This window comes from Bombina bombina, chromosome 6 (genome assembly GCF_027579735.1).
Source record: "Bombina bombina isolate aBomBom1 chromosome 6, aBomBom1.pri, whole genome shotgun sequence".
Classification (NCBI taxonomy): domain Eukaryota; kingdom Metazoa; phylum Chordata; class Amphibia; order Anura; family Bombinatoridae; genus Bombina; species Bombina bombina.
In genome coordinates, this window is record NC_069504.1 from 575,903,244 (window position 1) to 575,923,386 (window position 20,143).

Below are 20,143 nucleotides of genomic sequence, written 5' to 3' on the forward strand. Positions count from 1 at the left end.
AGTTACATTTTTATTAACCCCTAATCTGGCCGTCCCTAACATCGTCGACACCTACCTACATTATTAACCCCTAATCTGCCGCCCCAATGTCGCCGCTACTATATTAAATGTATTAACCCCTAAATCTAAATCTAACCCTAACACCCCCCTAACTTAAATATAATTTTAAAAATATATAATAAAATGACTACAAATAATTAAATTATTCCTATTTAAAACTAAATACTTACCTGTAAAATAAACCCTAAGCTGCTACAATATAACTAATAGTTACATTGTAGCTATCTCAGGGTTTATTTTTTATTTTACAGGCAAGTTTGTATTTATTTAACTAGTACAATAGTTATTAAATAGTTATTAAACTATTTAATAACTACCTAGTTAAAATAAGTACAAATTTACCTGTAAAATAAAGCCTAACCTAAGTTACAATTACACCTAACACTACACTATAATTAAATTAATTACCTAAACTAGCTACAATTAAATACATTAAATGAAATAAACTAAAGTACAAAAACAAACAAACACTAAATTACAGAAAATAAAAAAGAAATTACAATTTTTTAAACTAATTACACCTAATCTAATCCCCCTAATAAAATAAAAAAGCCCCCAAAATAAAAAAAATTCCCTACCCTATACTAATTACAAATGGCCCTTAAAAGGGCTTTTTGCAGGGCATTGCCCCAAAGTAATCAGCTCTTTTACCTATAAAAAAAAATACAATATCACCCCCAACATTAAAAACCCACCACCCACACACCCAACCCTACTCTAAAACCCACCCAATCCCCCCTTAATAAAAACCTAACACTACCCCCTTGAAGATCACCCTACCTTGAGCTGTCTTCACCCAACCGTGCACAAGTGGCTGATTGGAACAGCCAATAGAATGCGAGCTCAATCCTATTGGCTGATTGGATCAGCCAATAGGATTGAACTTCAATTCTATTGGCTGATTTCTATCAGCCAATCGGAATTGAAGGGGCGCCATCTTGGATGACGTCACTTAAAGGAACCTTCATTCTTCAGTCGCCGTCGGACGGAAGAGGATGCTCCGCGTTGGATGTCTTCAAGATGGACCTGCTCCGCTCCGGATGGAAGAAGATAGAAGATGCCGTCTGGATGAAGACCTTCTGCCGGTCTGGATGTCCTCTTCCTGGCCGGATTGGATGAAGACTTCTGCCGGTCTGGAGGTCCACTTGTTCCCGGTTGGGTGAAGACGGCTCAAGGTAGGGTGATATTCAAGGGGGTAGTGTTAGGTTTTATTAAGGGGGGATTGGGGTGGTTTTAGAGTAGGGTTGGGTGTGTGGGTGGTGGGGTTTTAATTTTGGGGGGGGTATTATATATATTTTTTTACAGGTAAAAGAGCCGATTACTTTGGGGCAATGCCCCTTTTAAGGGCTATTTGTAATTTAGTATGGGGTAGGGGAATTTTATTATTTTGGGGGGGCTTTTTTATTTTATTAGGGGGATTAGATTAGGTGTAATTAGTTTAAACATTTGTAAATTTCTTTTTTATTTCTGAATTTAGTGTTTGTTTTTTTTGTACTTTAGTTTATTTAATGTTAATTGTATTAATTGTAGTTAATTTAGGTAATTAATATAATTATAGTGTAGTGTTAGGTGTAATTGTAACTTAGGTTAGGGTTTATTTTACAGGTAAATTTTGTACTTATTTTACATAGGTAGTTATTAAATAGTTAATAACTAATTTAATAATTATTGTACCTAGTTAAAATAAATACAAACTTGCCTGTAAGATAAAATAAACCCTAAGATGGCTACAATGCAACTATTAGTTATATTGTAGCTATCTTTAGGGTTTATTTTACAGGTAAGTATTTAGTTTTAAATAGGAATAATTTAGTTAATTATAGTAAATGTATTTATATGTATTTAAATTATATTTAAGTAGGAGTGTTAGGGTTAGGGTTAGACCTTAGGTTTAGGGGTTAATACATTTATTATAGTGGCGACGGCAGATTAGGGGTTAATAAATTTAATATAGTTGCAGCGACATTGGGGGGGGCAGATTAGGGGTTAATAAATAAAATGTAGGGTTCGGCGATGTTGGGGGCATCAGATTAGGGGTTCATAAGTATAATGTAGGTGGCGGCGGTGTCCGGAGCAGCAGATTAGGGGTTAATAATATAATGTAGGTGGCAACGATGTCGGGGCGGCAGATTAGGGGTTAATAGGTGTAAGATTAGGGGTTCAGGTTAGGGTGTTAGGTGTAAACGTAAATTTTCTTTCCCCATAGGAAACAATGGGCTGCGTTAGGAGTTGAACACTGCTTTTTTGTAGGTGTTAGTTTTTTTCAGCCAGCTCAGCCCTTGTGTTTCCTATGGGGAAATCGTGCACGAGCACGTTTTACCTGCTTACTGCTACCGTAAGCAACGCTGGTTTTGAGGTGAGATGTGGAGCTAAATTTTGCTCAACGCTCACTTTTCTGAGGCTAACGCCGACTTGCAGAAAACTCGTAATACCAGCGTTGTCTTAAGTGAGCGGTGAGAAAAAAAAAGGAGCGTTAGCACCGCACAGCCATACCGACAAAAACTCGTAATCTAGCCGAAAGTGTTTTAATTAGAAAAGGTTCCTCTACAACCAGCTTCAGTAGTGTGACAAACAAAATCCCTGATAACTGGCAATACGTCACTACTGAGGCCACTTTAGTAGCAAGTCTCAGGAAAGTGAGACTGCGTTTGTGAGTTACATAGAGGTGCCCAACCCCAGTACCATGACCTGCTCATGTGTCCCTGGCAAAAACAGTGGAGATTGATACATAAATAAATAGTTAATACCAATAAAATGATAAAGAGATAAGAAATTGCAACGTGTATGGTGGGAATATGTGTGAAAATTCAGGTGCCATAGAAAGGTATGCAATTGCTAACACATCAAGCTTTCCCATTAAAGGGGCATTAAATAGTAAACAAATGCTACATATAAATGATGTAAAAAAAATAAAAAAAAAGGCACAGCTAGAGAATAATATGCAGAACGCCTTTGATAAAGCCTTTGGGGCAAAACATGTTGGGGGGAATTGGGATTCATGGGGTCCTTATTTTAATTATAATTGTAGTGGTTTCACAGGATGATTCGCGGACTAGTTCAGCACTGTCACGCCGCGCCGCTCTAGCCGTTTCTAGGGGTGCGGCGTCTCCTTCCCTGCTCGTTGCCAGGGGCTGTGTCAGGTCCGGATGTGTGTGGCGCTGACGTCATCGCCGCACGCTCCTCTCTCTCAGATGCCGGTCCGGATTCCTCTGGCGCGAATCCTGCACCTATGTAAGTCGCTCAATAACGATCTATCACTGCTCAAGTATAGGTGTTACTTTGTGTGCTCCTGGGTGTGATAGATTGTTACTACTGTATTGCCTTTATGTGTTTGAACCCTGCCTGTCTGACTACTCTGCCTGTTTAACCCCTGTTCTGGATAGCCTCTTTGTTGCCGAACCCTGCCTGCCTGACAATTCTAGTGGTGTGCCCTTGGACTGCTTTACCATTGCCAAACCCTGCGTGCCTGACCATTCTAGTGGTTTGCCCTTGGACTGCTTTACATGTTGCCAAATCCTGCGCTGTCTGACCATTCTAGTGATTTAACTTGGACTGCTCTGCCATTGCCGCTGGGGACTGTCTGCCTGTGGTGAGTTGCCGCCCTCCTCATCTTACTAACTTTCTCTGGCTCTGGGATATTCCCTATCATTCCGGCTCGACGCCGGGATAATAAGACTAAGTCTAGAGGAGAAGTGTGCGCAGTGTTACTAAACCAAACTCCTAGAGCCCTAATAGATAATAAGACTACTGGCCGAGCTCGGTCTGATAGAGGAGTATCCACGAGCATTACAAGCACTTGTTTCGATCACAAGTATATAATCAGAAATAGATACAGCCACTATCCTTATTTTAACGACATTGGCATTGCTTTTTACAGCCCCACAACTACCAATACACTAATTAAATACCAGTCGGCTCTTCTTTAGCAGCGTGCTTACACGGGCATATGCCAGTTTACTTGGATATTTTGTTGCTTGCTTTTTCATGAGCGAGCTTTCTTATACAGACAGTGATTTGATATAATTGTACCTTGATTAGCGTGCAGAGCAAGCCTGTAATATTCAGCGTTTTCATACATTTGTGTCTCTATACAATGTATAGGCTACTGAACTGTATTGTTCAAGGAGCAAGCAGCTCTGTTTTCTAATTAGGGCACATTGCCAAAAATACACAATATAGTAACTAGATTTTGTTGATGGTGAATGTTTTGCCCTTATTATATAACTATTGAGCTTTAAGGTGTCAGGTACTATGTTTAGCTTTCCATTGATGTGGAAGAAACTTTAGTGTTTCCAATATCCTAGTGATTCATCCATAGTACTGACACTATACAGTGTTACTTGATATAGATATTACTAGTTATTTCCACCATAAGTTTGTAACTCATTATGATATTAGTGGATTAATGCAGTAACACTCAATTAAGTTGAAACACACTTTCTATCTTTTATTGTCCATTTTTACTAGATTTTAATTAAAGTTACGTTTTATCTACAATATCTCTCCATAACCAAGGTTTATTAGATTTCTGTATTGCTATTATTCTATTTGTACCCTGTGGTGATAGTTGTTAAGTGCTATTTAGTTATACCCCCGTTTTGTGTCCTTACACATTTCCATTTCCAAGGGTTAAATGGTATAAAGAACCTTTCCCCACTCGTAGATCCATAATGTAAGATTATATGGAGGTCACATTTAAATAAATTAAAACATAATTTATGCTTACCTGATAAATTTCCTTTCTTCTGTAGTGTGATCAGTCCACGGGTCATCATTACTTCTGGGATAATTACTCTCCCCCAACAGGAAGTGCAAGAGGATTCACCCAGCAGAGTCTGCATATAGCTCCTCCCCTCTACGTCACTCCCAGTCATTCGACCAAGGACCCAACGAGAAAGGAAAAGCCAAGGGTGAAGTGGTGACTGGAGTATAAATTAAAAAATATTTACCTGCCTTAAAAACAGGGCGGGCCGTGGACTGATCACACTACAGAAGAAAGGAATTTATTCAGGTAAGCATAAATTATGTTTTTCTTCTGTTAAGTGTGATCAGTCCACGGGTCATCATTACTTCTGGGATACCAATACCAAAGCAAAAGTACCACGGATGACCGGGAGGGATAGGCAGGCTCTTTATACAGAAGGAACCACTGCCTGAAGAACCTTTCTCTCAAAAATATGCCTCCGATGAAGCAAAAGTGTCAAATTTGTAAAATTTGGAAAAAGTATGAAGCGAAGACCAAGTTGCAGCCTTGCAAATCTGGTTCAACAGAGGCCTCATTCTTGAAGGCCCAAGTGGAAGCCACAGCTCTAGTAGAATGAGCTGTAATTCTTTCAGGAGGCTGCTGTCCAGCAGTCTCCATAAGCTAAACGAATTATGCTACGAAGCCAAAAAGAAAGAGAGGTAGCGGAAGCTTTTTGACCTCTCCTCTGCCCAGAGTAAATGACAAACAGAGAAGACGTTTGTCGAATTCCTTAGTTGCCTGTAAGTAAAATTTTTAGAGCACGGACTACATCCAGGTTGTGCAGTAGACCGTTCCTTCTTTGAAGAAGGATTTGGCATAAAGAAGGAACAACAATCTCTTGATTGATATTCCTGTTAGTAACTACCTTAGGTAAGAACCCAGGTTTAGTACCCAGGACTACCTTATCCGAATGAAAAATCAAATAAGGAGAATCACAATGTAAGGCTGATAATTCAGAGACTCTTCGAGCCGAGGAAATAGCCATTAAAAATAGAACTTTCCAAGATAACAACTTTATATCAATGGAATGAAGGGGTTCAAACGGAACGCCCTGTAAAACATTAAGAACAAGGTTTAAACTCCATGGTGGAGCAACAGTTTTAACACAGGCTTAATTCTGGCCAAAGCCTGACAAAAAGCCTGGATGTCAGGAACTTCTGACAGACGTTTGTGTAACAGAATGGACAGAGCTGAGATCTGTCCCTTTAATGAACTAGCAGATAAACCCTTTTCTAAACCTTCTAGTAGAAAAGACAATATCCTAGGAATCCTAACCTTACTCCAAGAGTAACCTTTGGATTCACACCAATATTGGTATTTACGCCATATCTTATGGTAAATCTTTCTGTAACAGGTTTTCCTAGCCTGTATTAAGGTATCAATAACTGACTCAGAAAACCCACGTCTTGATACAAATCAAGCGTTTCAATTTCCAAGCAGTCAGCTTCAGAGAAGTTAGATTTTGATGTTTGAAGGGACCCTGTATCAGAAGGTCCTGTTTCAGAGGTAGAGACCAAGGTGGACAGGAATGACATGTCCACCAGGTCTGCATACCAAGTCCCTGCCGTGGCCACGCAGGTGCTATTAGAATCACTGATGCTTCTCTCTGTTTGATTCTGGCAATCAATCGAGGAAGCAACGGGAAGGGTGAAACACGTAAGCCATCTGAAGTCCCAAGGTGCTGGTCAGAGCATCTATCAGGACTGCTCCGGGATCCCTGGATCTGGACCCGTCAACGAGGAAGCTTGGCGTTCTGTCGAGACGCCATGAGATCTATCTCTGTTTGCCCCAACGTCGAAGTATTTGGGGCAAAGACCTCGGATGAAGTTCCCACTCCCCCGGATGAAAAGTCTGACGACTTAAGAAATCCGCCCTCCCAGTTCTCCACTCCCGGGATGTGGATTGCTGACAGGTGGCAAGAGTGAGACTCTGCCCAGCAAATTATCTTTGATACTTCCATCATAGCTAGGGAGCTTCTTGTCCCTCCCTGATGGTTGATGTAAGCTACAGTCGTGATAGTTGTCCGACTGAAACCTGATGAACCCCCGAGTTGTCAACTGGGCCAAGCCAGGAGGGCATTGAGAACTGTTCTCCAATTCCAGAATGTTTATTGGCAGGAGGACTCCTCCTCCCTGACTCCATTGTCCCCTGAGCCTTCAGAGAATTCCAGACGGCACCCCAACCTAGAAGGCTGGCGTCAGTTGTTACAATTGTCCAGTCTGGTCTGCTGAATGGCATCCCCCTGGACAGATGTGGCCGAGAAAGCCACCATAGAAGAGAATTTCTGGTCTCTTGATCCAGATTCAGAGAGGGGATAAGTCTGAGTAATCCCCATTCCACTGACTTAGCATGCACAGTTGCAGTGGTCTGAGGTGTAAGCGTGCAAAAGGGTACTATGTCCATTGCGCTACCATTAAGCCGATTACCTCCATGCATTGAGCCACTGACGGGTGTTGAATGGAATGAAGGGTGCGGCAAGCACTTTGAAGTCTTGTTAGCCTGTCCTCTGTCAGGTAAATCTTCATTTCTAACAGAATCTATAAGAGTCCCCAGGAAGGGAACTCTTGTGAGTGGAACGAGTGAACTTTTCTTTTCGTTCACCTTCCATCCATGTGACCTTAGAAATGCCAGCACTAACTCTGTATGAGACTTGGCAGTTTGAAAGCTTGAAGCTGTATCAGAATGTCGTCTAGGTATGGAGGCTACCGAGATTCCCCGCGGTCTTAGTACCCGCCAGAAGAGCACCCAGAACCTTTGTGAAGATTCTTGGAGCTGTAGCCAATCCGAATGGAAGAGCCACAAACTGGTAATGCCTGTCTAGGAAGGCAAACCTTAGGTACCGATAATGATCTTTGTGAATCGGTATCGTGAAGGTAAGCATCTTTAAATCTACAGTGGTCATGTATTGACCCTCTTGGATCATAGGTAAAATTGTCCGAATAGTCTCCATCTTGAACGATGGAACTCTAGGAATTTGTTTAGGATCTTTAAGTCCAGGATTGGTCTGAAAGTTCCCTCTTTTTTGGGAACCACAAACAGATTTGAGTAAAACCCCTGTCCCTGTTCCGATCGTGGAACTGGATGGATTACTCCCATTAACAAGAGCTCTTGTACGCAGCGTAGAAACGCCTCTTTCTTTGTCTGGATTGTTGACAATCTTGACAGATGAAATCTCTCTCTTGGAGGAGAGTATTTGAAGTCCAGAAGGTATCCCTGAGATATTATCTCTAGCGCCCAGGGATCCTGAACATCTCTTGCCCAAGCCTGGGCGAAGAGAGAAAGTCTGCCCCCCACTAGATCCGATCCCGGATCGGGGGCCCTCAATTCATGCTGTTTTAGGGGCAGCAGCAGGTTTCCTGTCTGCTTGCCCTTGTTCCAGGACTGGTTAGGTTTCCAGCATTGTCCTGTAGCGAGCAACAGCTCCTTCCTGTTTTGGTGCAGAGGAAGTTGATGCTGCTCCTGCTTTGAAATTACGAAAGGAACGAAAATTAGACTGTCCTAGTCTTGGCTTGGCTTTGTCCTGAGGCAGGGCATGGCCTTTACCTCCTGTAATGTCAGCCGATAATCTCTTTCAACCCGGGCCCGAATAAGGTCTGCCCTTTGAAAGGTATATTAAGCAATTTAGACTTAGAAGTAACATCAGCTGACCAGGATTTTAGCCACAGCGCCCTGCGTGCCTGAATGGCGAATCCTGAATTCTTCGCCGTAAGTTTAGTAAGATGTACTACGGCCTCCGAAATGAATGAATTAGCTAGTTTAAGGACTCTAAGGCCTGTCCGTAATGTCGTCCAGAGTAGCTGAACCAATGTTCTCTTCCAGAGACCTCAATCCAGAATGCCGCTGCAGCCGTGATCGGCGCAATGCATGCAAGGGGTTGCAATATAAAACCTTGTTGAACAAACATTTTCTTAAGGTAACCCTCTAACTTTTTATCCATTGGATCTGAAAAAGCACAGCTATCCTCCACCGGGATAGTGGTACGCTTAGCTAAGGTAGAAACTGCTCCCTCCACCTTAGGGACCGTTTGCCATAAGTCCCTTGTGGTGGCGTCTATTGGAAACATTTTTCTAAATATCGGAGGGGGTGAGAACGGCACACCGGGTCTATCCCACTCCTTAGTAACAATTTCAGTAAGTCTCTTAGGTATAGGAAAAACCTCAGTACTCGTCGGTACCGCAAAATATTTATCCAACCTACACATTTTCTCTGGTATTGCAACTGTGTTACAATCATTCAGAGCCGCTAACACCTCCCCTAGTAATACACGGAGGTTTTCCAGTTTAAATTTAAAATTTGAAATATCTGAATCCAGTCTGTTTGGATCAGAACCGTCACCCACAGAATGAAGTTCTCCGTCCTCATGTTCTGCCACCTGTGACGCAGTGTCTGACATGGCCCTAATATTATCAGCGCACTCTGTTCTCACCCCAGAGTGATCACGCTTACCTCTTAGTTCTGGTAATTTAGCCAAAACCTCAGTCATAACAGTAGCCATATCCTGTAATGTGATTTGTAATGGCCGCCCAGATGTACTCGGCGCTACAATATCACGCACCTCCCTCTGAGCGGGAGATGTAGGTACTGACACGTGAGGCGAGTTAGTCGGCATAACTCTCCCCTCGTTGTTTGGTGAAATTTGTTCAATTTGTACAGATTGACTTTTATTTAAAGTAGCATCAATACAGTTAGTACATAAATTTCTATTGGGCTCCACTTTGGCATTGCAACAAATGACACAGGTATCATCCTCTGAATCAGACATGTTTAACACACTAGCAAATAAACTTGCAACTTGGAAATACAATTCAATTAGAATAATATTAAAATGTACTGTGCCTTTAAGAAGCACAGAAGATCTATGACAGTTGAAAATTAATAAATTGAAACAGTTATAGCCTCAATCCTTGTAAACAACACAACTTTAACAAAGGTTTAATCCCATTAGCAAAGATAACAAATTCTGAAAGCAGGAAACAAATTACAGAATAAACGTTTTTTATCTCAGTCAAACTATAATTCTCACAGCTCTGCTGAGAGAAATTACCTCCCTCAAAATAAGTTTTGAAGACCCCTGAGCTCTGTAGAGATGAACCGGATCATGCAGGGAATACAATGAGTTGCTGACTGAAATATTTGATGCATAGAAAAAGCGCCAAAAAACGGCCCCTCCGCCTCACACACAGCAGTGAGGGAGAACAGAAACTGTCAGAAAAACAGATTAAGCAACTGCCAAGTGGAAAAATAGTGCCCAAACATTTATTCACACAGTACCTCAGCAAATGAAAACGATTTTACATTCCAGCAAAAAACGTTAAACATAATCTCTAGTTATTAAACAGCTTTATGTATTTCTTACAGTGTAATTCTAGTGAAGTACCATTCCCCAGAATACTGAAGTGTAAAGTATACATACATGACATTATATCGGTATGGCAGGATTTTCTCATCAATTCCATTGTCAGAAAATAAAAACTGCTACATACCTCTATGCAGATTCATCTGCCCGCTGTCCCCTGATCTGAAGTTTACCTCACTCCTCAGATGGCCGAGAACAGCAATATGATCTTAACTACTCTGGCTAAAATCATAGCAAAACTCTGGTAGATTCTTCTTCAAACTCTGCCAGAGAGGTAATAACACACTCCGGTGCTATTTTAAAATAACAAACTTTTGATTGAAGATATAAAACTAAGTATAATCACCATAGTCCTCTCACACATCCTATCTAGTCGTTGGGTGCAAGAGAATGACTGGGAGTGACGTAGAGGGGAGGAGCTATATGCAGCTCTGCTGGGTGAATCCTCTTGCACTTCCTGTTGGGGAGGAGTAATATCCCAGAAGTAATGATGACCCGTGGACTGATCACACTTAACAGAAGAAAAGGGGATTATCAACAGTAGTGCCATTATTTCTGCCCCTCCCTTTTTTTATAAATATGCAAATATGTTTTAAGGCCCGGTGCTACAATAGCAGCAGACTAGGGGCGAGACTGCCTTAGGGTGCTCTACAGGGGGGAGACGGGGGACTTGGGCTTCTTAGTAGTGGCTATATGTGGTGACATAATTGCTAGAATAGGCGGGCACTCCCCTGAAACAAAAGGAAGCGGAAAATGTAGCTGGAAGTACCTGGCTGAAATATCTCACTGCACAGCCTCTGTGCTCTCTGAATTATTTAGCAGCCTTCATAAATGTTAGTGGAGCTTGTGACAGCAATGGGTCTCGCCTCCACCCACAGCCTAATGGGTATTACTCACCATCAGTGTATAGGCACCCAACATCATTATACAGGGCAGTCTGTTCTGTTTGTTTTTTAGTTTATAACATCTCAATATCATTATAAAGAGCAGCATATATGTTATTAGTTCCTAATGCTGTGTTTATTAGTTTACAAATGTTCATTATAATCATTATAAAGTGACACTTGTCAAAAATAAGTGCGTTTTACTGGTCCCCTGATGGAAAAAGTTGCCAGTACTCCACTGGAAGTTAATGTGATCAAGATACATTCACAGCTTCTAAGAACTTGCAGTTAAGGCTTGCAAGAGTAAGCCAGCAGGAACTACTTCTTAGATTTGTTGTTGCAATTATACCAGGTGTCTGAGGGGATTTACCTCACCTCTAACTCGCTTGTTCAGGATGATTGACAGGCCCCTGCTCTCACTCAATAGTTTTCCCAAGAGGACAGGGCAGGATTTCAACAACAGAGATCTTCTGCAGTCTTAAATTTTGCAAGTGGTCATTGAACGTGGACAGTTTGTCTGCTTGAGATCTTGTCCGGCTGCAGTTTTCCTGTTACACATGCTTGTATCAGAATAGGTATAATGACGATATTGTCACCACTGGGTAATTCATTATGCAGAGCCACCACTAATTTGCTATATAATACAGAGTCACCACTTTCAAATGTTATGACATGCAGAAATAAACCATTATTGCTATTATAATTATATATATAAAAAAAAAAAATCTGATTAACAATAAAACATTTTTTGATGGGATAAAGGGATTCTGTTTTCTATATCATTATAGAAAAGTTATGTTGCTCCTTAACACATCACTGGAACATTGTGTTAAGAAGCAGTAATGGCAGGGTAAATGATTTATTATGGGGAGATGGGCAGAAAAATGTTTATAGCAAAAACTCCTAGTTGTGTAACCCCCTAATGACAGGGATGTACAATGTATGTCTCGCAGCACCGTTTAACACCTTAACAACAGGGCACGTTGGATGCCTTTAAGGGGTTAAATATTAAGAAGAAAAAAAAGTTGAGTTTTAGTTTCCTTAAAGCAACAGACACAACTATATTTTAACTTAGGGTCCTATCCCCAATCATATGCTATAGATACCCCTGTTAGGAACACCTGATATACACTGTGCCATGTAAATCTGTAATCATAATACATAAATCAAACAGGGAGGTAGATTTCTGAGAAGTTGTTTCAGCTTCAGCTGAGGAAAATAAAAAAGTGTTGTGTGTCATGGAATAGTTTCTCATTGCAGTACCTAGTGTTCCTAATGAATTATAGTTAAAGGGATAGGAAACCCAAAATGTTTCTTTCATGATTCAGATAGGGCATACATTTGTAAACAAGTTTCTATTCTTAATTTTGCTTCATTCTCTTGGTATCCTTTCTTGATGAAACAACAACAATGCACGACAGCTCCTAAGCCTACATAGGTATGCGTTTTAACAAAGATACCAAGAGAACAAAGCCAATTAGATAAAATACATAAATTGGAAAGTTGTTTAAAATTGAATGCTCTATCTAAATCATGAAAGAAAAACCTTGGGCTTCATGTCCCTTTAAATAAAGATGTACCATGGCATGTGTTACAGCAATACCTTATAATAAAATGACTATTCTTGGTGAAACAGATTTTAACTTTACAAACTCACTCTTCTAGGGTCCTTTTCTCCCCTTTGTCTATCATAGTCATCCCATTTTGTATTTGCAGATGTGTTTTTTTGGCCAGCAATTTCTTCATAGTTGCAGAGCTTATCGATCCATTTAGATGGGCGTGGAGCTCCTTCAGAAAAATACAACACAGATTGTTATCTTGCAAAAAACACTTACAGAATTTACAAAACATAGTCCAAACATGCCCCCTCAAATATTGCTTAGTGAGACACAATACAAATAAAAATTAAGACACTGGTAATGAAAGTGTTAAAGGGACAAAAAAAAAAATTATATTTCATGATTTAGATAGAACATACAATTTTAAACCACTTTTCAATTTACTCCTATTATGCAATTTGCTTCATTCTCTTGTTATACTTTGCTGAAGGAACAGCATTGCACTACTGGCAGCTAGCTGAACACATCTAGTCAGCCAATCACAAGAGACAAATGTGTGCAGGCACCAATTTGCAGCTAGCTCCCACTGGTTTAGTATATGTGTGTATTATTTTTCAAAAAGGGATACCAAAAGAACGAAGCACATTTGAAAATAGAAGTGAATTTAAAAATGTCTTAAAATTACATGCAAGTTTAATTTTTACTTTCCTATCCCTTTAAGGATCTATTACCACAGAGCTTACATTCTAATTTAAAAGTATGTTAAATTTGTGTTCCAGTTTTTATATACAAGTCTTGTCTTTATTTATTGTACTCCCTGCCACCAAATCTATAGTTTCTGAGTGTGTTGATTTGTTACAAATAACTCATTTAAGAATTCTTAACCAACGTACATAATAGTGGGTCCATCAGAAAACTTTAAAACAAGGCTATGGCTGTCATCACTCAAAAAGCCACTTTATCAACAAAATATAGGACTTTAAGGCAAAGTACAATAACATTTCATAGCTAATAAAAAACTGAAAACCATTCCTGCTTTTATTTAATTTCTTACTTTTCAGAGCAATTTTGTCCATTTGGCAACTATAGTGTGTTTAGAACTAATGTTTTAATACAGCAATTTCCACCCCTATTTGATACATTTTTGACACAATCTTAAAAATCAATGTAGCTCCCCAAGAAGTGTACAAAAGTAATATAATTTTATGATAGTGAATATAAAGTGAAATGTGAAATATATATTATAAAATGTATTTTACTTAAAAAAAAAAAAAAAACTTTGACAATAACGTGTTCAAAATACAAGTACCAAGATCAGTATTATAATTTTTACCCTCTGTCCAAATTGAAGTACATCCTGAGCTGGGGACTGTGGCACCCTGGCAAAGAATTGCAGGTCTAATCTATTATCTATGCAATTTATTGAATAGTTTTCCCCTAAACAAATTACAGACTATGTAAAAAAAAAAAAATCAGTTAAAACTTGTCACAGACAGAATTGGAGCCAATGTCCATTTTATGCACTTGCCCAACAGTGAATTTATTTAGTTAATGAATGTTAATTCTGTTTGACATGTATCATCCAGTTTAAGTAAAATGTGCAAAAAAGTTAAGTATGCCCCTCTATAAATCCTTTATAACCCTGTAAATAATGACATAAAAACTATACACTTATTTATAAACTTTTCTTTGCATCTTTTGCAGTGCAGTGTTGAATTTATATATATATATATATATATATATATATATATATATATATATATATAATATTGGACAAATACAAATACTTTGATGTCCCTTTAAATGTTAAAGGGACAGTCTAGTCAAAATTAAAATCATTCATGATTCAGATAGGGCATGCAAATTTACTTTGTTACTTTGGTATGCCTTTTGAAAGCTAAGCCTACGTAGGCTCAAACTGATATCTAAACTGTTGAAAAAGCTTTTTATCTCAGTGAATTTTGAGTTTCTCACAATTAGAAAGTGCTAGTTCAGGTGTGTCATATAGATACAGTGTGCTCTTTAAAGTGTGGAGTTATTTAGAAATCAGCACTGATTGGCTAAAATTAATGTCTGTCAAAAGCCATGAGATAAGGGGGCAGTCTGCAAAGACTTAATTACACTGTAATTACAGAGGTAATACGTGTATTAATATCACAGTGTTGGTTATATTAAACTGTAGAATGAGTAATAAAGGGATTATCTAGATTACCCTATCTTTTTAAACAATGTTATTTTTCAAATAGACTGTCTCTTTAATGTTCTAAAATGGAGTACTTAAGAAAGAATAGTGGATAACTTATTTACAAACTATTCCTTCGCATATAAACATTATAACTGTGATATAAACCTAAAACAAACCTTTACATACGATCATGACAAGTGTCATCTATATTTGCACCACTTCGCATGTAACAGTCATAATACACAATAATATCATGTGCTGACTGCAATAAACCACAATCTTCATTATTTTGAATGTAAAGAGAAGCATTTTTTTCCCGTTATGCTAAATACACAATTGCAGTTTGTGTACCGAGAGTAAAGCAAAATAAAACATACAATCTCCTGATTTTTTAATTTATCTTTATTTAGCTATGCTATAATCTCAAAGATGTGACTTTATTTTTATCATATGGATAATTAAGCATTTTTGCATTAACAGACTCGTTCATTCAAAGCACAACTTGCATTACAATATATCACTGAATGGTATTTTGTATTAAAGAAAAAAAACTGTGTTTAATAGATTCACATTGTAACCAGCATTGCTTGCAATAATACATGACAGGGCTCTCACCACTTTCGGCAGATCTCGGTAAAACTGCTGCACGCCCCCTCCAGCCATCCTGCTCTATACCAGATTTCCACTGTAAGTGTCGGTTTTGTTTGTGCAGCATGTATTAAAGCTTCCTTGTGAGCAGGATGCGCATGACAATAAACAAGACACATTATGATTGGTTAGTGAAATCTGCCTTCTTATAGGCTGAAGTGTCTAGTACATGCCCGGTACGATTAATAAGCATTTTCCTGAATAAAATAACTTAGTGTAAGTCTAAGACATTGCTTCAGGTGAGGCACTGTAGTAGAATTTGCGAACTTCCGCTCACTCCTATTAAATCATTACAGTAAATAGTTTGTCAAACTAAGGGTAGAAATGTGAATCGATTGCTGCTGCCAGATAACGTGTACGTTTAATAGACATCAACACCTTGTTCATGTGAAATATAACAGTTTTACAACAGTAATGAGGGAAACCAAAGCACTGTCATTTTATTTGCAAAAAGTTTCATTTTTTCAGTTCCTCATCTGATAATCAACAACGGAAAACTTATGTTACAGGTTTCTCAGAACTGGATGCCCCTTCGCTTTAATAGTTTGTAAATATTGTTTAGGGATACTTGTTTGTTTTTTAAATTTAGTAATGTCATTTTTTTTAAAATTAAATAGAAAGAAAAAAAGAAGTACATTGGAAAGTTTTGTAATACACATAATTAAAAACTCAAAATATCACAATCTCAGAGTATTTTTTTTGCCATTTTAATAAACTCGGTAAAAACAGAATTTATGTTTACCTGATAAATTACTTTCTCCAACGGTGTGTCCGGTCCACGGCGTCATCCTTACTTGTGGGATATTCTCTTCCCCAACAGGAAATGGCAAAGAGCCCAGCAAAGCTGGTCACATGATCCCTCCTAGGCTCCGCCTTCCCCAGTCATTCGACCGACGTAAAGGAGGAATATTTGCATAGGAGAAATCATATGATACCGTGGTGACTGTAGTTAGAGAAAATAAATCATCAGACCTGATTAAAAAACCAGGGCGGGCCGTGGACCGGACACACTGTTGGAGAAAGTAATTTATCAGGTAAACATAAATTCTGTTTTCTCCAACATAGGTGTGTCCGGTCCACGGCGTCATCCTTACTTGTGGGAACCAATACCAAAGCTTTAGGACACGGATGATGGGAGGGAGCAAATCAGGTCACCTAGATGGAAGGCACCACGGTTTGCAAAACCTTTCTCCCAAAAATAGCCTCAGAAGAAGCAAAAGTATCAAATTTGTAAAATTTGGTAAAAGTGTGCAGTGAAGACCAAGTCGCTGCCTTACATATCTGATCAACAGAAGCCTCGTTCTTGAAGGCCCATGTGGAAGCCACGGCCCTAGTGGAATGAGCTGTGATTCTTTCAGGAGGCTGCCGTCCGGCAGTCTCATAAGCCAATCTGATGATGCTTTTAAGCCAAAAAGAGAGAGAGGTAGAAGTTGCTTTCTGACCTCTTCTTTTACCAGAATAAACAACAAACAAGGAAGATGTTTGTCTGAAATCCTTTGTAGCCTCTAAATAGAATTTTAGAGCACGAACTACATCCAAATTGTGCAACAAACGTTCCTTCTTTGAAACTGGATTCGGACACAAAGAAGGCACGACTATCTCCTGGTTAATATTTTTGTTAGAAACAACTTTCGGAAGAAAACCAGGTTTAGTACGCAAAACCACCTTATCTGCATGGAACACCAGATAAGGAGGAGAACACTGCAGAGCAGATAACTCTGAAACTCTTCTAGCAGAAGAAATTGCAACCAAAAACAAAACTTTCCAAGATAATAACTTGATATCAACGGAATGTAGGGGTTCAAACGGAACCCCTTGAAGAACTAAAAGAACTAAATTAAGACTCCAAGGAGGAGTCAAAGGTTTGTAAACAGGCTTGATTCTAACCAGAGCCTGAACAAAAGCTTGGACATCTGGCACAGCCGCCAGCTTTTTGTGAAGTAAAACAGATAAAGCAGAAATCTGTCCCTTCAAAGAACTTGCAGATAATCCTTTCTCTAAACCTTCTTGAAGAAAGGATAGAATCTTAGGAATTTTTATCTTGTTCCATGGGAATCCTTTAGATTCACACCAACAGATATATTTTTTCCATATTTTATGGTAGATTTTTCTAGTTACAGGCTTTCTGGCCTGAACAAGAGTATCAATGACAGAATCTGAGAACCCTCGCTTTGATAAAATCAAGCGTTCAATCTCCAAGCAGTCAGTTGGAGTGAGGCCAGATTCGGATGTTCGAACGGACCTTGAACAAGAAGGTCCTGTCTCAAAGGTAGCTTCCATGGTGGAGCCGATGACATATTCACCAGATCTGCATACCAAGTCCTGCGTGGCCACGCAGGAGCTATCAAGATCACCGATACCCTCTCCTGTTTGATCCTGGCTACCAGCCTGGGAATGAGAGGAAACGGTGGGAACACATAAGCTAGGTTGAAGCTCCAAGGTGCTACTAGTGCATCCACTAGAGTCGCCTTGGGATCCCTGGATCTGGACCCGTAGCAAGGAACCTTGAAGTTCTGACGAGACGCCATCAGATCCATGTCTGGAATGCCCCACAATTGAATTATTTGGGCAAAGATTTCCGGATGGAGTTCCCACTCCCCCGGATGAAATGTCTGACGACTCAAAAAATCCGCTTCCCAATTTTCCACTCCTGGGATGTGGATTGCAGACAAGTGGCAGGAGTGAATCTCCGCCCATTGAATTATTTTGGTCACTTCTTCCATCGCCAGGGAACTCCTTGTTCCCCCCTGATGGTTGATATACGCAACAGTCGTCATGTTGTCTGATTGAAACCGTATGAATTTGGCCTTTGCTAGCTGAGGCCAAGCCTTGAGAGCATTGAATATCGCTCTCAGTTCCAGAATATTTATCGGGAGAAGAGATTCTTCCCGAGACCAAAGACCCTGAGCTTTCAGGGGTTCCCAGACCACGCCCCAGCCCACCAGACTGGCGTCGGTCGTGACAATGACCCACTCTGGTCTGCGGAAGCTCATCCCTTGTGACAGGTTGTCCAGGGTCAGCCACCAACGGAGTGAATCTCTGGTCCTCTGATCTACTTGTATCGTCGGAGACAAGTCTGTATAATCCCCATTCCACTGACTGAGCATGCACAGTTGTAATGGTCTTAGATGAATTCGCGCAAAAGGAACTATGTCCATTGCCGCGACCATCAAACCTATTACTTCCATGCACTGCGCTATGGAAGGAAGAAGAACAGAATGAAGTACTTGACAAGAGCTTAGAAGTTTTGATTTTCTGGCCTCTGTCAGAAAAATCCTCATTTCTAAGGAGTCTATTATTGTTCCCAAGAAGGGAACTCTTGTTGACGGAGATAGAGAACTTTTTTCTACGTTCACTTTCCACCCGTGAGATCTGAGAAAGGCCAGGACAATGTCCGTATGAGCCTTTGCTTGTGGTAGAGACGACGCTTGAATCAGTATGTCGTCCAAGTAAGGTACTACTGCAATGCCCCTTGGTCTTAGCACCGCTAGAAGGGACCCTAGTACCTTTGTGAAAATTCTTGGAGCAGTGGCTAATCCGAATGGAAGTGCCACAAACTGGTAATGCTTGTCCAGAAAGGCGAACCTTAGGAACCGATGATGTTCCTTGTGGATAGGAATATGTAGATACGCATCCTTTAAATCCACCGTGGTCATGAATTGACCTTCCTGGATGGTAGGAAGAATTGTCCGAATGGTTTCCATTTTGAACGATGGAACCTTGAGAAATTTGTTTAGGATCTTGAGATCTAAGATTGGTCTGAATGTTCCCTCTTTTTTGGGAACTATGAACAGATTGGAGTAGAATCCCATCCCTTGTTCTCCTAATGGAACAGGATGAATCACTCCCATTTTTAACAGGTCTTCTACACAATGTAAGAATGCCTGTCTTTTTATGTGGTCTGAAGACAATTGAGACCTGTGGAACCTCCCCCTTGGGGGTAGCTCCTTGAATTCCAGAAGATAACCTTGGGAGACTATTTCTAGCGCCCAAGGATCCAGAACATCTCTTGCCCAAGCCTGAGCGAAGAGAGAAAGTCTGCCCCCCACCAGATCCGGTCCCGGATCGGGGGCCAACATCTCATGCTGTCTTGGTAGCAGTGGCAGGTTTCTTGGCCTGCTTACCTTTGTTCCAGCCTTGCATTGGCCTCCAGGCTGGCTTGGTTTGAGAAGTATTACCCTCTTGCTTAGAGGATGTAGAACTTGGGGCTGGTCCGTTTCTGCGAAAGGGACGAAAATTTGGTTTATTTTTAGCCTTAAAAGACCTATCCTGAGGAAGGGCGTGGCCCTTACCCCCAGTGATATCTGAAATAATCTCTTTCAAGTCAGGGCCAAACAGCGTTTTCCCCTTGAAAGGTATGTTAAGCAATTTGTTCTTGGAAGACGCATCCGCTGACCAAGATTTTAGCCAAAGCGCTCTGCGCGCCACAATAGCAAACCCCGAATTTTTCGCCGCTAATCTAGCCAATTGCAAAGTGGCGTCTAAAGTAAAAGAGTTAGCCAATTTAAGAGCATGAATTCTGTCCATAATCTCCTCATAAGAAGAATCTTTGTTGAGCGACTTTTCTAGTTCATCGAACCAGAAACACGCTGCTGTAGTGACAGGAACAATGCATGAAATTGGTTGTAGAAGGTAACCTTGCTGAACAAACATCTTTTTAAGCAAACCCTCTAATTTTTTATCCATAGGATCTTTGAAAGCACAACT

At 40.1% G+C, this 20,143-nt stretch overlaps 1 protein-coding gene across 1 annotated transcript in view; it reads right to left on the reverse strand.

Moving 5' to 3' along the window:
• Positions 1-15,535, reverse strand: part of ADAL (adenosine deaminase like) — a 169,712-nt gene extending 154,177 nt beyond the window's left edge. Inside the window, 2 exon segments of the mRNA XM_053717547.1 lie at positions 12,699-12,832; positions 15,404-15,535. Coding sequence (XP_053573522.1) covers positions 12,699-12,832; positions 15,404-15,451 — 182 coding nt within the window. The 5' untranslated portion in view covers positions 15,452-15,535.
• Positions 15,536-20,143: the final 4,608 nt, after the last annotated feature.